General features: G+C 42.5%; 1 protein-coding gene across 7 annotated transcripts in view; it reads left to right on the top strand.

The window, feature by feature from the left end:
• LOC106586470 (nck-associated protein 1) overlaps positions 1–12591 on the top strand; it is a 63383-nt gene that overhangs the window by 47515 nt on the left and 3277 nt on the right. For all 7 annotated transcript variants that reach the window (XM_014173819.2, XM_014173818.2, XM_045707898.1 and 4 more), the window contains 10 exons: positions 3062–3280; positions 3688–3818; positions 4214–4311; positions 6859–6952; positions 7212–7294; positions 7477–7557; positions 7810–7903; positions 10726–10842; positions 11042–11151; positions 11916–12005. In XM_014173819.2, the coding sequence (XP_014029294.1) occupies positions 3062–3280; positions 3688–3818; positions 4214–4311; positions 6859–6952; positions 7212–7294; positions 7477–7557; positions 7810–7903; positions 10726–10842; positions 11042–11151; positions 11916–12005 (1117 nt within the window). The remainder of the gene's footprint in view (positions 1–3061; positions 3281–3687; positions 3819–4213; positions 4312–6858; positions 6953–7211; positions 7295–7476; positions 7558–7809; positions 7904–10725; positions 10843–11041; positions 11152–11915; positions 12006–12591) is intronic.

Raw genomic sequence — 12591 nt, forward strand, 5'->3', positions numbered from 1 at the left:
AATGAACACAATAGTATTTTATCAATTTAATTTGAATACACAGAGTTACCCTGATGAGATCCTGAGGCCCATTGTTGTCATTCAGCCACCATCATCTCATGTTTCAGCATGATAATGCACAGCCCCGTGTCGTAAGGATCTGTACACAATTCCTGGAAGCTGAAAATGTCCCAGTTCTTCCATGGCCTGCATACTCACCAGATATGTAATCCATTGAGCATGTTCCAGTTCCCGCCAATATCCAGCAACTTTGCACAGACATTGAAGAGGAGTGGGACAACATTCCACTGTCCACAATCAACAGCCTGATCAACTCTATGCAAAGGAGATGTAGCGCTGCATGAGGCAAATAAATGGTGGTCACACCAGATACTGACTAGTTTTCTAATCTATGCCCCTACTTTTTTTTTTTTAAGGTATCTGTGACCAACAGACAGATGCATATCTGTATTCTCAGTCATGTGAAATCCATAGATTAGGCCTAATTTATTTATTTCAATTGACTTATTTGAACTGTAAATAAGTAAAATCTTTGAAATTGCTGCAAGTTGCGTTTATATTTTTGTTCAGTATAATTACAATCCCCAGACAGAGTTTAACAAAAAACCTCTCAGGGGTTTATGATTTTATCTGTGTGATTTATTGGTCCAGCAGACATGTTTTTTGGGGTCAGAGTGATTTTTGACGCGCGTCCAGAATTGGGCCTGACCGGTCCAATGAAATAAACATTGTGCTGGAGAGGAACAGGTATTTTCCTCTGTGGGAGTTAGGGTTGTGACGTATGTGCTTTGGCTGGCCCCTCTCTCTCTGTGTGTGTGTGTGTGTGTGTGTGTGTGTGTGTGTGTGTGTGTGTGTGTGTGTGTGTGTGTGTGTGTGTGTGTGTGTGTGTGTGTGTGTGTGTGTGTGTGACGTTGGTGCATTGGCTAACCCCTCTCCCCCGGGCCGTGAACTTCTCCCGTGCTTCCCAGATATGAGAGCCTATTACCATGCGCACACAAAGGCACGCTCACAAATACAAAGGCACTCACAGGGCCTATTACCATGCACATATACACACACCCTATTACCGCCACTTACCACTACGCCCTGCTCCGCTCCTTAAGGTCAGCGCAGGATAAAAGTTTTACTGCCCTTATGTTCCCAGTTCCCAGCACACTTCAGACAGACGAGAAAAATTGCTAATTACTAAATGTTCCTAATGATCGATCAGGCGCCATAGTTTTTAAACCCTGCCATGTTTGATCCGATCTGCCTGCTCCACACCTTGCAGCTGCACAATCAAGTTATCTACGTAGAAATATGGAAAAGTTAGGGATTAGGGAAAACAATACAGCCATTGTTGAACATTGTTGAAGACTCGCCCAAACTCCCTGGAGTCCATGTAACTAACAGGCACCATTTGCTGATGTAAAAAGTACTTTATAAATACATTCGATTGACTGATTGATCAATTGATTGATTGATCCCTATATGCCTAACCTTAACCTTTGGATCTGCCGGTCAAATATCTACTTCCAGGACAATATGAACGCCCTCTCAGCCTCTGTCAGTCAATTGCAAAGAATTGGTCATCATGCTCTAGATCAGCAAACACGTTTGGTGTTCGCCAAAAGGCATGTGGGAGACTCCCCAAACATAAGGAAAATACAGGGAAATTCTTGAGGGAAACCTGTTTCAGTCTTCCAGAGATTTGAGACTGGGACAGATCCTAGTCGATCGCCAAAGATGGCGGTAGGTGCACCTGATTCAGCTGCCCTGCGAGCTGGGTAGGCAACCTGTTCCCATTTTGTACCTTGAGACTTATGCAAATGGTTCAAACTGTCTTCCCGGCAGGCCTGGGGGGAGCAAATCAAGTGCACTATAGGCCTACCACTGGCCAATCAGATGGCTCAGATTACCGTGTCTGCAGTAACGTTGCAGGCACAAAAGAAAGCTACAGCAAAGTTAATACAATGAGATTTCAAAACATTTAAAACCATGACCAGAGAGAGACTGTCAACGAATACAGCAAAGTTAACACAATGAGATTTCACAACGTTTAAAACCATGACTAGAGAGAGACTGTCAACGAATACAGCAAAGTTAACACAATGAGATTTCACAACGTTTAAAACCATGACTAGAGAGAGACTGTCAACGAATACAGCAAAGTTAGTACAATGAGATTTCACAACGTTTAGAACCATGACCAGAGAGAGACTGTCAACGAATACAGCAAAGAGATGCTGTTTTTATGAGTGAGTTCATGTTTAAGTTCTTAGTCAGCACTGTCAACACCTTTTATTTCATTATTTCACAAACCTAAAACATAAAATGCACGTTCTCCCTACTTCTTCTCGCGCTACAACCAGCACTGCAGCTGCAATGAATGAGTAGGAAAGTGTATCTATAGGCTTGCGTTGTTGTTATTATTATTAGCAGCTTGGGCAAATGTTTATATCAAGAAATAGGTCAATTTCTCTGGTCATAGGAGTAACAACATTCATTTGTGCATGAGGCAGAAATAATGAGTTGTGACTGGAGTTCACCATCAGCTGAAAGACGGTGTCCCGTTTTGGTCAGTGTCAGTGGAGGAAAGGGACAGCAGAAGGACGTTGAGAGGTGGACCCTCAGTCTGCTGCTCTCTCCCTCCGCTGAGACTGACCAGCAGATGCAGGCACCATCAGCCCAGTAAAATAAAAAAGCTAATGATTTAAATGTATGCTCACTCAGCTGTGCCTCACAAGTAATACAACAACTGATCTATTACCAGCCTACCTCAAATGTAGATTTCTTTTTTTTTTATTGTCTGAGAAGAACAACAATGCATTGGCAGAGCAATTCAAGCAAAGCCAATATGGGGTGATAAGGTTTTGGGCCTATAACCTACTGCACAAACCTCATCACTCCAGTTTTTAATAGGGTAATGTTGCTGCATAGGCTTTTTTAAGTCATGTAAAACATTTTTTACGGTAGATCTTGGCTTGCATTTTGACTCAGAAAGTGATCTCGCCTCAAAAAACGTTGGTGACCACTGCCCTAGATTGATTGACAGATCGATCCTGTTTCGTTCCATCTCTAGGTCTATCGTGGGGATGACCATGTATAACCAGGCGACCCAGGAGATAGCCAAACCGTCTGAGCTGCTGACCAGTGTCAGGGCTTACATGACTGTGCTCCAGAGCATAGAGAACTATGTTCAGATAGATATCACCAGGGTGTTCAACAACGTGCTGCTGCAGCAGACACAACATCTGGACAGTCACGGAGAACCAACTATCACCAGCCTCTACACCAACTGGTGAGTCCTAACCCCTTAACGTCTTAACCCTAACCTCCTAACCCCTTAATCTCCTAACCCTAACCCCAACCAACCATCACTAGCCTCTTCACCAACCGGAATACATTCACAAAACAATATGAATTTCCACTTTCTGCCTGTTTGAGAATAACAGCTCTGAGTCTTGATTCAAACCAACGCAGGTAAATGTCTTGTGCACTGCGATTGAGTTTGAATGGTGACTTCTGCTTGAGCCGACATTTGCGATGAACGTGATCTCTGTGAACGTCTGAGAAATTGCCTTTAAAAGTCTATCGCAGTGCGCAGGTTGTTCATCTGGGTTGGTCTGAATACCAGCCTTGATCATGCCTTCCATTCAATCAGATAACCACCAACATGACAAGCCATACATTCTCTCTGTTCTACAGGTATCTGGAGACTTTACTGCGCCAAGTTAGCAACGGACACATAGCTTACTTCCCAGCCATGAAGGCTTTTGTCAACCTGCCTACGGAGAATGAGCTCACCTTCAACGCAGAGGAATACTCTGATATCTCAGGTAAGCTTCGTCAGTTATGCTATCCTTTTAGACACCAATAGACTCATGGTACTGAGAGTATGAGTAATGATTTACTACTTAGAATATTTAAACTGTGTTTATAGCCATAGCAGTGTTGGATGGAGCTAAGAATCACTAACAGAACTCTTCCATGATCTTATGTCGAGGGGTTGGGATAAAGCAGGAAAACACATGTATGTTGGACATTTGTGGACATTCATTGGAAAATAAAGTAGCCAATAAAGTAGCCAACAATAAAGTAGACAGTAGATGACAGAACATTTCCATGACCTTGTGTTGGATTAAAGTAGTCCACCACATTTCCATTGGTCATTCATGGACGTATTGGACAATAAAGTAATCTTATTCCTATTTTCTTCTTCTCCTCTTTTCAGAGATGCGGTCCCTGTCAGAGCTGCTGGGGCCCTATGGGATGAAGTTCCTCAGTGAGAGCCTCATGTGGCACATCTCCTCCCAGGTGGCCGAGCTCAAGGTGAGGAGTCACGGGGGTCACAGAAATCAAGGGTTAATGGTAGAGGTCAACCAGGTCAGGCAGGATCATGTTCATTAGGGCACCTCGTAGCAAAATATAATAGAAATTTAGCATTTCTTATTGCACACTTTCAGAAAGTCCGTCCCCTGTTTTGGACAGGTTTGTTCCTTTTGGTGCCTAAAGAACACGACCCTGGTTTCGCTCTTCTATAATTCTTAGTGTGCATCCGAAATGCGACCATATCCCCTATATCAGGGGTATTCAACTCTTACCCTACGAAGTCCAGAGCCTGCTGGTTTTATGTTCTACCTGATAAGTAATTGCACCCACCTTGTGTGCCAGGTCTAAATCAGTCCCTGATTAGAGGGGAACAATGAAAAAATGCAGTTGAACTGACTTTGAGGTCCAGAGTTGAGTTTGAGAGCCCTATATATTGCACATCTTTTGACCTGGGTCCTATGGTGGTCTCCTATGGGATCTGGTAAAAAGTAGTGCACTAAATAGGGAATAGGGTGCCCTTTCAGATGAAGCCTTGGCAGTATGAGTCATTAGAGGTTAGAGGGTCTTTCCAGAAGCAGAGTTTTCCCCTGGAAACAGAACCAGACCCACAGCAGAATAGAGGCAGTGTGGGTTACTGGTAACCTCTAACTCCTAACTGACTGACATTTGATCCGGTTCCCTACCCTCACTACATTTTTGGTAATTAATAAAGAATGCCAGGAAATTCTGTGCGTTCAGCTAAATCTTTTTAATTAGATCTCATAAGACTAGGACAAAATTAATTTAGTGATAAGTGTTGCGAAAGCAGCTAGCCAGACTGATAAATCTAAATTAGCACCAAAATCAGTCCTAATAGATGTACAGTACCGTTCAAAAGTTTGGGGTCACTTAGAAATGTCCTTGTATTTGTTTTTGTCCATTTAAAATCACATCAAATTGATCAGAAATACAGTGTAGACATTGTTAATGTTGTAAATGATAATTGTAGCTGGAAATTGCAGATTTTTAATGGAATATCTACATAGGCGTACAGAGGCCCATTATCAGCAACCATCACTCCTGTGTTCCAATGACACGTTGTGTTAGCTAATCCAAGTTTAGCATTTTAAAAGGCTAATTGATCATTAGAAAACCCTTTTGCAATTATGTTAGCACAGCTAAAAACTGTTCTGATTAAAGAAGCAATAAAACTGGCCTTTAGACTAGTTGAATATCTGGAGCATCAGCATTTGTGGGTTCAATTACAGGCTCAAAATGGCTATAAACAATTAACTTTCTTCTGACACTCATCAGTCTATTCTTGTTCTGAGAAATGAAGGCTAGTCCATGCGAGAAATTGCAAAGAAACTGAAGATCTCGTACAACGCTGTGTACTACTCCCTTCACAGAACAGTGCAAACTGGCTCTAACCAGAATAGAAAGAGGAGTGAGAGGCCCCGGTGCACAACTGAGCAAGAGGACAAGTACATTAGAGTGTCTAGTTTGAGAAACAGAAGCCTCACAAGTCCTCAACTGTTAGCTTCATTAAATAGTACCCACAAAACACCAGTCTCAACGTCAACCGTGAAGAGGCGACTCCGGATGCAGGCCTTCTAGACAGAGTTCCTCTGTCCAGTGTCTGTGTTCTTTTACCCATCTTAATCTTTTCTTTTTATTGGCCAGTCTGAGATATGGCTTTTTCTTTGCAACTCTGCCTAGAAGGCCAGCATCCTGGAGTCGCCTCTTCACTGTTGACTTTGAGACTGGTGTTTTGTGGGTACTATTTAATTTTATTGCAGCAGGCTGACAAGTTATTATGACCTTTTTTTCAAAGGGTTCTTTAGATTATAATATAATTGGTATTTTACTCTAGAGCACACATTAGTGTTGGAACGTAGCGCTGGCACATATGTATGATTCTCTAACATGCAAACTTTTCCCTTCCCTTCTGAAAGCAATTTGTGAAAATAAAATATGTTTGTGTCTGATTCACAATCAGATGTAGGAATGAAGCATTGGTTTTATTCAGTCTCTGTACAAACCAAGCCGTGTTCATCAAATGACTTAACACAAAACACGTTTTCGGCGAACGCTCTCAATGCAAATTGAACAAGTGGAAAGCATGCAACCCATTGAGAGCTGCACACATGACTGCCTGAACATTGCGCCAAGACACCCATCACAAAAAAAGTACAGGCTTCTAATTGATTTGGTATGCATCCCAAATGGCACCCTATTCCCTACATAGTGCACTACTTTTGATCAGAGCCCATCGTGCACTACTTTTGACCAGAGCCAAAGGTAGTGCAGTATATAGGCTCTGGCTAAAAGTAGTGCACTATATAGGGAATAGGGTGGCATTTGGGACAAACATTTGTAAGATCCCCCACATAGTGCACCATCTGTTGATGGTAAGGGCCTTTTCCTGTTGTGCGAAAGAAGGGGAAAGTCTTTGGAATTAGGATCCCTAGTTGATTCCCCAAATAATCCCCTCACCACTTAGGAGGCTCTCTCACTCTCCCACTTCTACTCCTCTCCCTCAACTCATTCTTCTTCTCCTCTCCTCAGAAACTGGTGGTGGACAACGTTGAGATTCTGACCCAGATGAGGACCAGCTTTGACAAGCCTGAACACATGGCTTCTCTGTTCAAGAAGCTCTCATGTGGGTACTCTGTATTTATATTGGCCTTGTCAGAGTTTTCCTGGGCCAGACAGACACAAGGCTCAGTGCTGCCAAGGCCAAATAAGCAACATATACATGTCTCAAATAGTACTGTTCTGCCTACATGGCTTTGGTTATGGCTGCTGAAGGGAAAAAGTGACATAACAAAACACCTTAGACTAATTTGCATACCTGTAAAATGACTAGAGACATGTGAGTTGTCTGTGAGACTTGCATGTTCTTTGTCTTGGTGTTACAGCAGTCGACAGTGTTCTGAAACGGATGACCATCATCGGAGTCATCCTCTCATTCCGATCCCTGGCTCAGGAGGCACTCCGAGATGTATGTCGGCCCTTTAACTTTCCACCACTTGAATGGCATCATATATTGACACAATACAGTACACAATTATTTTGATCTGTCTCAAGCTGGTTTTCTCACATTTCACACTGTGCCAAAGTTAGTTTAATCTAATATTTCTGTTGTTGTATTGAAATAAAGCATGATCCTCTTCTTGTCACCAGGTGTTGTCCTGCCACATCCCATTCCTGGTGAGCTCAGTGGAGGACTTCAAGGATCACATTCCAAGAGAGACCGACATGAAGGTGAGAGACACAGTAGGACCTTTAAATTAAGCTTAATGTGGTCAAGGTTGTGGGTTTAGTTCTGACATGGATCACATAAGAATACTAAGTCCCACAAGGTTCACATACACATACATTGTACTGTAAATTGCTTTGGATTTAAGCATCTGCTAAGTGGCATAGCTATATAATTATGAATATTATATATGAATGGCTATTGTGTTTGAAGCAGTCTGATTCTCTGATGTCCTTTATGTCTCTGTTGATCATCAGGTGGCCATGAACGTGTATGAGCTGTCGTCTGCAGCAGGTCTGCCCTGTGAGATAGATCCTGCCTTAGTGGTGGCCCTCTCCTCTCAGAAGTCAGGTGAGAGGATGCACCATAGACAGCCATTTTAGAATCTTAATAGATTTTCAAGCCAATTTAAGTTAAAACTGTAGTAAGGCCACTCAGGAACATTCAATGTCATCTTGGTAAGCAACTCCAGTGTATATTTGGCCTTGTGTTTTAAGTCCTGCTTATTGTCCTGCTGAAAGGTGAATTTGTCTCCCAGTGTCTGTTGGAAAGCAAACTGAACCAGGTTTTCCTATAGGATTTTTACTTTGCTTAGCACTATTCCTTTTCGTTTTATCCTAAAAAACTCCCTAGTCCTTGCCGATGACAGGTATACCCATAACAGTCATGATTGGGTGAGATAAGGAGTGGTTGGACATCCCGAGAGATGAGTCCTGATTGGTCTGTCATGTCACAGGCTTCTGTCTACAGAATGGGAGCTTTCCTAGTTAGTATATAGATCATCTTTGCTACCGCAGATTTTTTGGAAAGATATAGCTATGGACAACTGCAGAAGTGTTGCTACAGCTCCCTACATTTAGCTGGGTTTAAGTAGAGAGACTTACTTTCTGGAGGACAATGCCATGCTGACTCACACTTGTTTACGTGGGTGGGGTGGGGCTAAGCCTTAAGAGGGTGTGAACGGTGCTTAATGAATGTAAACAAAGAAGCCCTCTAGGAAGTGTGAAAATCTCATCAAAATCTTTCAAGAGCATTTTCTCATATGTGGAATAATACGATTATCAACTTGTCCCATGTTTCCTCCAACTACAGTGTATTATACAATTTTGTACTTTTATAAAATGTAAAAATAACATTTGACTTAAGCCTCAATTGAGAAATCTGGACACATACACTATATATACAAAAGTATGTGGACACCCCTTCAAATTAGTGGATTTGTGAATTTCAGCCACACCCATTGATAGAGCTGCCCCGGTCAACTGTAAGTGCTGTTCTTGTGAAGTGGAAATGTCTAGGAGCAACAACGGCTCAGACGCAAAGTGGTAGGCCTCACAAGCTCAGAGAACGGGACTGCCGAGTGCTGAAGCGCGTAGCGCCTAAAAATCATCTGTACTCGGTTGCAACATTCACTACCGAGTTCCAAACTGTCTCTGGAACCAACGTCAGCACAAGAACTGTCCGGAAGCTTCATGAAATGGGTTTCCATGGCCGAGCAGGCACACACAAGCCTAAGATCACCATGCGCAATGTCAATCGTCGGCTGGAGTGGTGTAAAGCTCGCCGCCACACTTCATCATCTGGCAGTCCGACGGACATATCTGGGTTTGGCGGATGCCAGGAGAACGCTACCTGCCCTAATACGTAGTGCCAACAAGTTTGGTGAAGGAGGAATAATGATCTGGGGCTGTTTTTCATGGTTCGGGCTAGGCCCCTTATTTCCAGTGAAGGGAAATCTTAATGCTACAGTATACAATGACATTGTGGACGATTCTGTGCTTCCAACTTTGTGGCAACAGTTTTAGGAAGGCCCTTTTCTGTTTCAGCATGACAATGCCCCCGTGCACAAAGCGAGGTCCATACAGAAATGGTTTGTCGAGATCGGTGTGGAAGAACTTGACTGGCCTGCACAGAGCCCGGACCTCAACCCCATCGAACACCTTTAGGATAAATTCGAACGCCATCTGAGAGCCAGACCTAATCGCCCAACATCAGTGCCCGACCTCACTATTGCTCTTGTGGCTAAATGGAAACCAGTCCCCGCAGCAATGTTCCAACATCTAGTGGAAAGCCTTCCCAGAAGATTGGAGGCTGTTATAGCAGCAAAGGGGGGACCAACTCCATAATAATGCCCCTGATTTTGGAATGAGATGTTTGACAAGCAGGTGTCCACATACCTGTGGTCATGTAGCGAGTTAAGTTGTTTAGCTGAAATGATGATGACTATTACTCATATGCCTCATAGCCTGAGTTCCATGTCCACATGCTGTGTAAAGGGATGACTGATTCACTGTTGAAATCTCACAGTTTGAAAAGTAATCTGTTGCTAATGTCAGAGAGCGTGAGAGTTGGACAAGCATTAGAACTGCATTCCACTCTGTAGTCATGTATCAAAATCAAAGTTTTCATAAATGAAAAATAAATACGTCCTGTCAATTTCATAATCGTAACAGATAGGCCAGGCATTTGTTTAGGTAACATTTGGACATGTTGATGCTTATGCACACTGGTATTAAGTTGTCAAGTCATGTAGCCTGCAGCCATATCCACAAAGCCCAGTCCAGTCCAATTTCTGCACCCAACAATTCCCTATATAGTGCACAAATGAGCCCTGTGCCCCGCATCCCAAATGGCACCCAACCCATATATAGGGGTTTGGTCAAAAGTATTGCACTATATAGGGAATAGGGTGCCATTTAGGACGAAGCCAATGGCTCTCCTCAAGTTCCCAACCCCTCTCTGTTGCTCTAAGGAAAATACTAAATAACATTGCTTTAACTCAGAGCTACTAAGAGCCCTGGGGGCCTTTTGGCCAGTGAAGACATTTCTGTTATACACCACGGCTGTTTTTATACAAACCTCTGTTTACTTTCAAAATAGTTATCAACCCTCAACCTCATCTCCTCGCATGCGTCACAAATGGCACCCTATTCCCTATGTAGTGCACTACTTTTGACCTTTGGCCCATAGGGAATAGGGTGCCATTTGGGAGGCACTCCTACCCTTTATTGGGTCCACATAGTTGAATCCCCTCCCAGTCCTGTAAATATAAATTACAGTTAATTAGGGAGCCATAATGCAGTTTTTCTTGGCTAGCGGGTCTTCATTTTTGGATAATATCCAAAATGGATCCCCCGATGGTGTTAACGGACATTTCCTTTTTTTTGTAACAGAGAACATCAGTCCGGAGGAAGAGTACAAGATAGCGTGCCTGCTGATGGTCTTTGTGGCGGTCTCTATGCCCACCTTGGCAAGCAACGTCATGTCCCAGTATAGCCCTGCTATCCAAGGTACCTGTTCTTAGATACGTGAAGTATATGTTCTATGTATATTATATGTTCTATGACATTTGTTGTTATACTTATTGATATGGTTCCTTCATATTCGTCCTTGTTAACAGTGCTGTAAGATATAGTAGATCGTTTTACCCACAGTGTTTAAAGACATAGTCGAGATACTAATATCTTCTTGTCTGTCATCCTTTCACAGGTCATTGCAACAACATCCACTGTCTGGCTAAAGCTATAAACCAGATCGCTGCAGCTTTATTCACTATCCACAAGGGCAGCATCGAGGACCGCCTCAAAGAGTTCCTCGCAGTACGTTTTGTAGTGATAGTCCATTTGGTTTATACCACACATTTATCTTCACCCTTTTTTTATTATAAGCAGCTCTCTTCCTTCATCTGTTTTATATTTATTCTCTATTTGGGCCTGCATCAAAAGTAGTGCACTATGTAGGGAATAGGGTTCTATTTGGTACGCATCCATGTTTACCACACACAATGTGGGAAAAGGCAGGATCATTTTTTATTTTCATAACCAGGATTTAAAAACATTAATGTTCCATAAACCTTCTGTGATTCTAAATCATTTTAATTTTAATATCTTAAATTCATTTTTCTGCATGACTAGTGATTTTTCTGCATTTCTGAGGAGGAGGGCCCACTGACCGTGTTTTCCCCTCTATGTATTTCCATTGGAATTATTCCTCAATGTCCTGCTACTTTTTATTGCGCTCCAATAATGTATTACTATAACAGTGTTGAAATCTTTAATGCTGTTTCCCATCTAAAACCATGTGAGACACAGCCCAAGCCAAGTCCTCTTTGAAATGCTGGAGTGTTTAAATCCATGTGTCAAAGCTGAACCCACATGGCAAGTTTAGAATGGTAAACTGGTGGTTTGGGGTTATTCATAGTGACTGTGTTATAGACTTTAAATGTCTAGTAACATTGTAAAACTGATGGAAAGAGACACAAGTGCTTCTACACGTGCTTCTACACTTTCAGGGTCGGTTTCCCCAGACACAGATAAAGCTTAGTACTGGACAAAAAAAAATCTGATCTTTCTCTCCTGTGCAGCTTGCCTCCTCCAGTTTGCTGAAGATCGGCCAAGAGACTGACAAAACCACAACAAGGAACAGAGAATCTGTCTACTTGCTCCTGGACATGGTGAGTCACATACTGTATGGATGTGTCCCAAATGGCACCCTATTCCATATATAGTACCCCACTGTATAGGGCCCTATGGGCCCTGGTCAAAAAGCTCAGGTTTGCGTGCCGACCGTACTTAGAACCTCTGAACAGTGTCGGCAGACAATCTATTTTATGTTGACACAGCAAAGACTTTGGAAGTCATCTAGCTATCATCTAAAATGCTATCACATCATCTAGCTATCATCTAACACCTTGTCACATCCTCTAACTATCATCTAACACGTTGTCACATCCTCTAACTATCATCTAACACGTTGTCACATCCTCTATCGTCTACTATCATCTAACACGTTGTCACATCATCTAACATGTCACATCATCTACTATCGTCTAACATGTTGTCACATCATCTACTATCATCTAACACGTTGTCATATCATCTAACACGTTGTCACATCCTCTATCGTCTACTATCATCTAACACGTTGTCACATCATCTAGCTATCATCTAACATGTTGTCACATCATCTACTATCATCTAACATGTTGTCACATCATCTACTATCATCTAACACGTTGTCACATCATCTACTATCATCTA

This window comes from Salmo salar, chromosome ssa25, assembly GCF_905237065.1.
Source record: "Salmo salar chromosome ssa25, Ssal_v3.1, whole genome shotgun sequence".
NCBI lineage: Eukaryota > Metazoa > Chordata > Actinopteri > Salmoniformes > Salmonidae > Salmo > Salmo salar.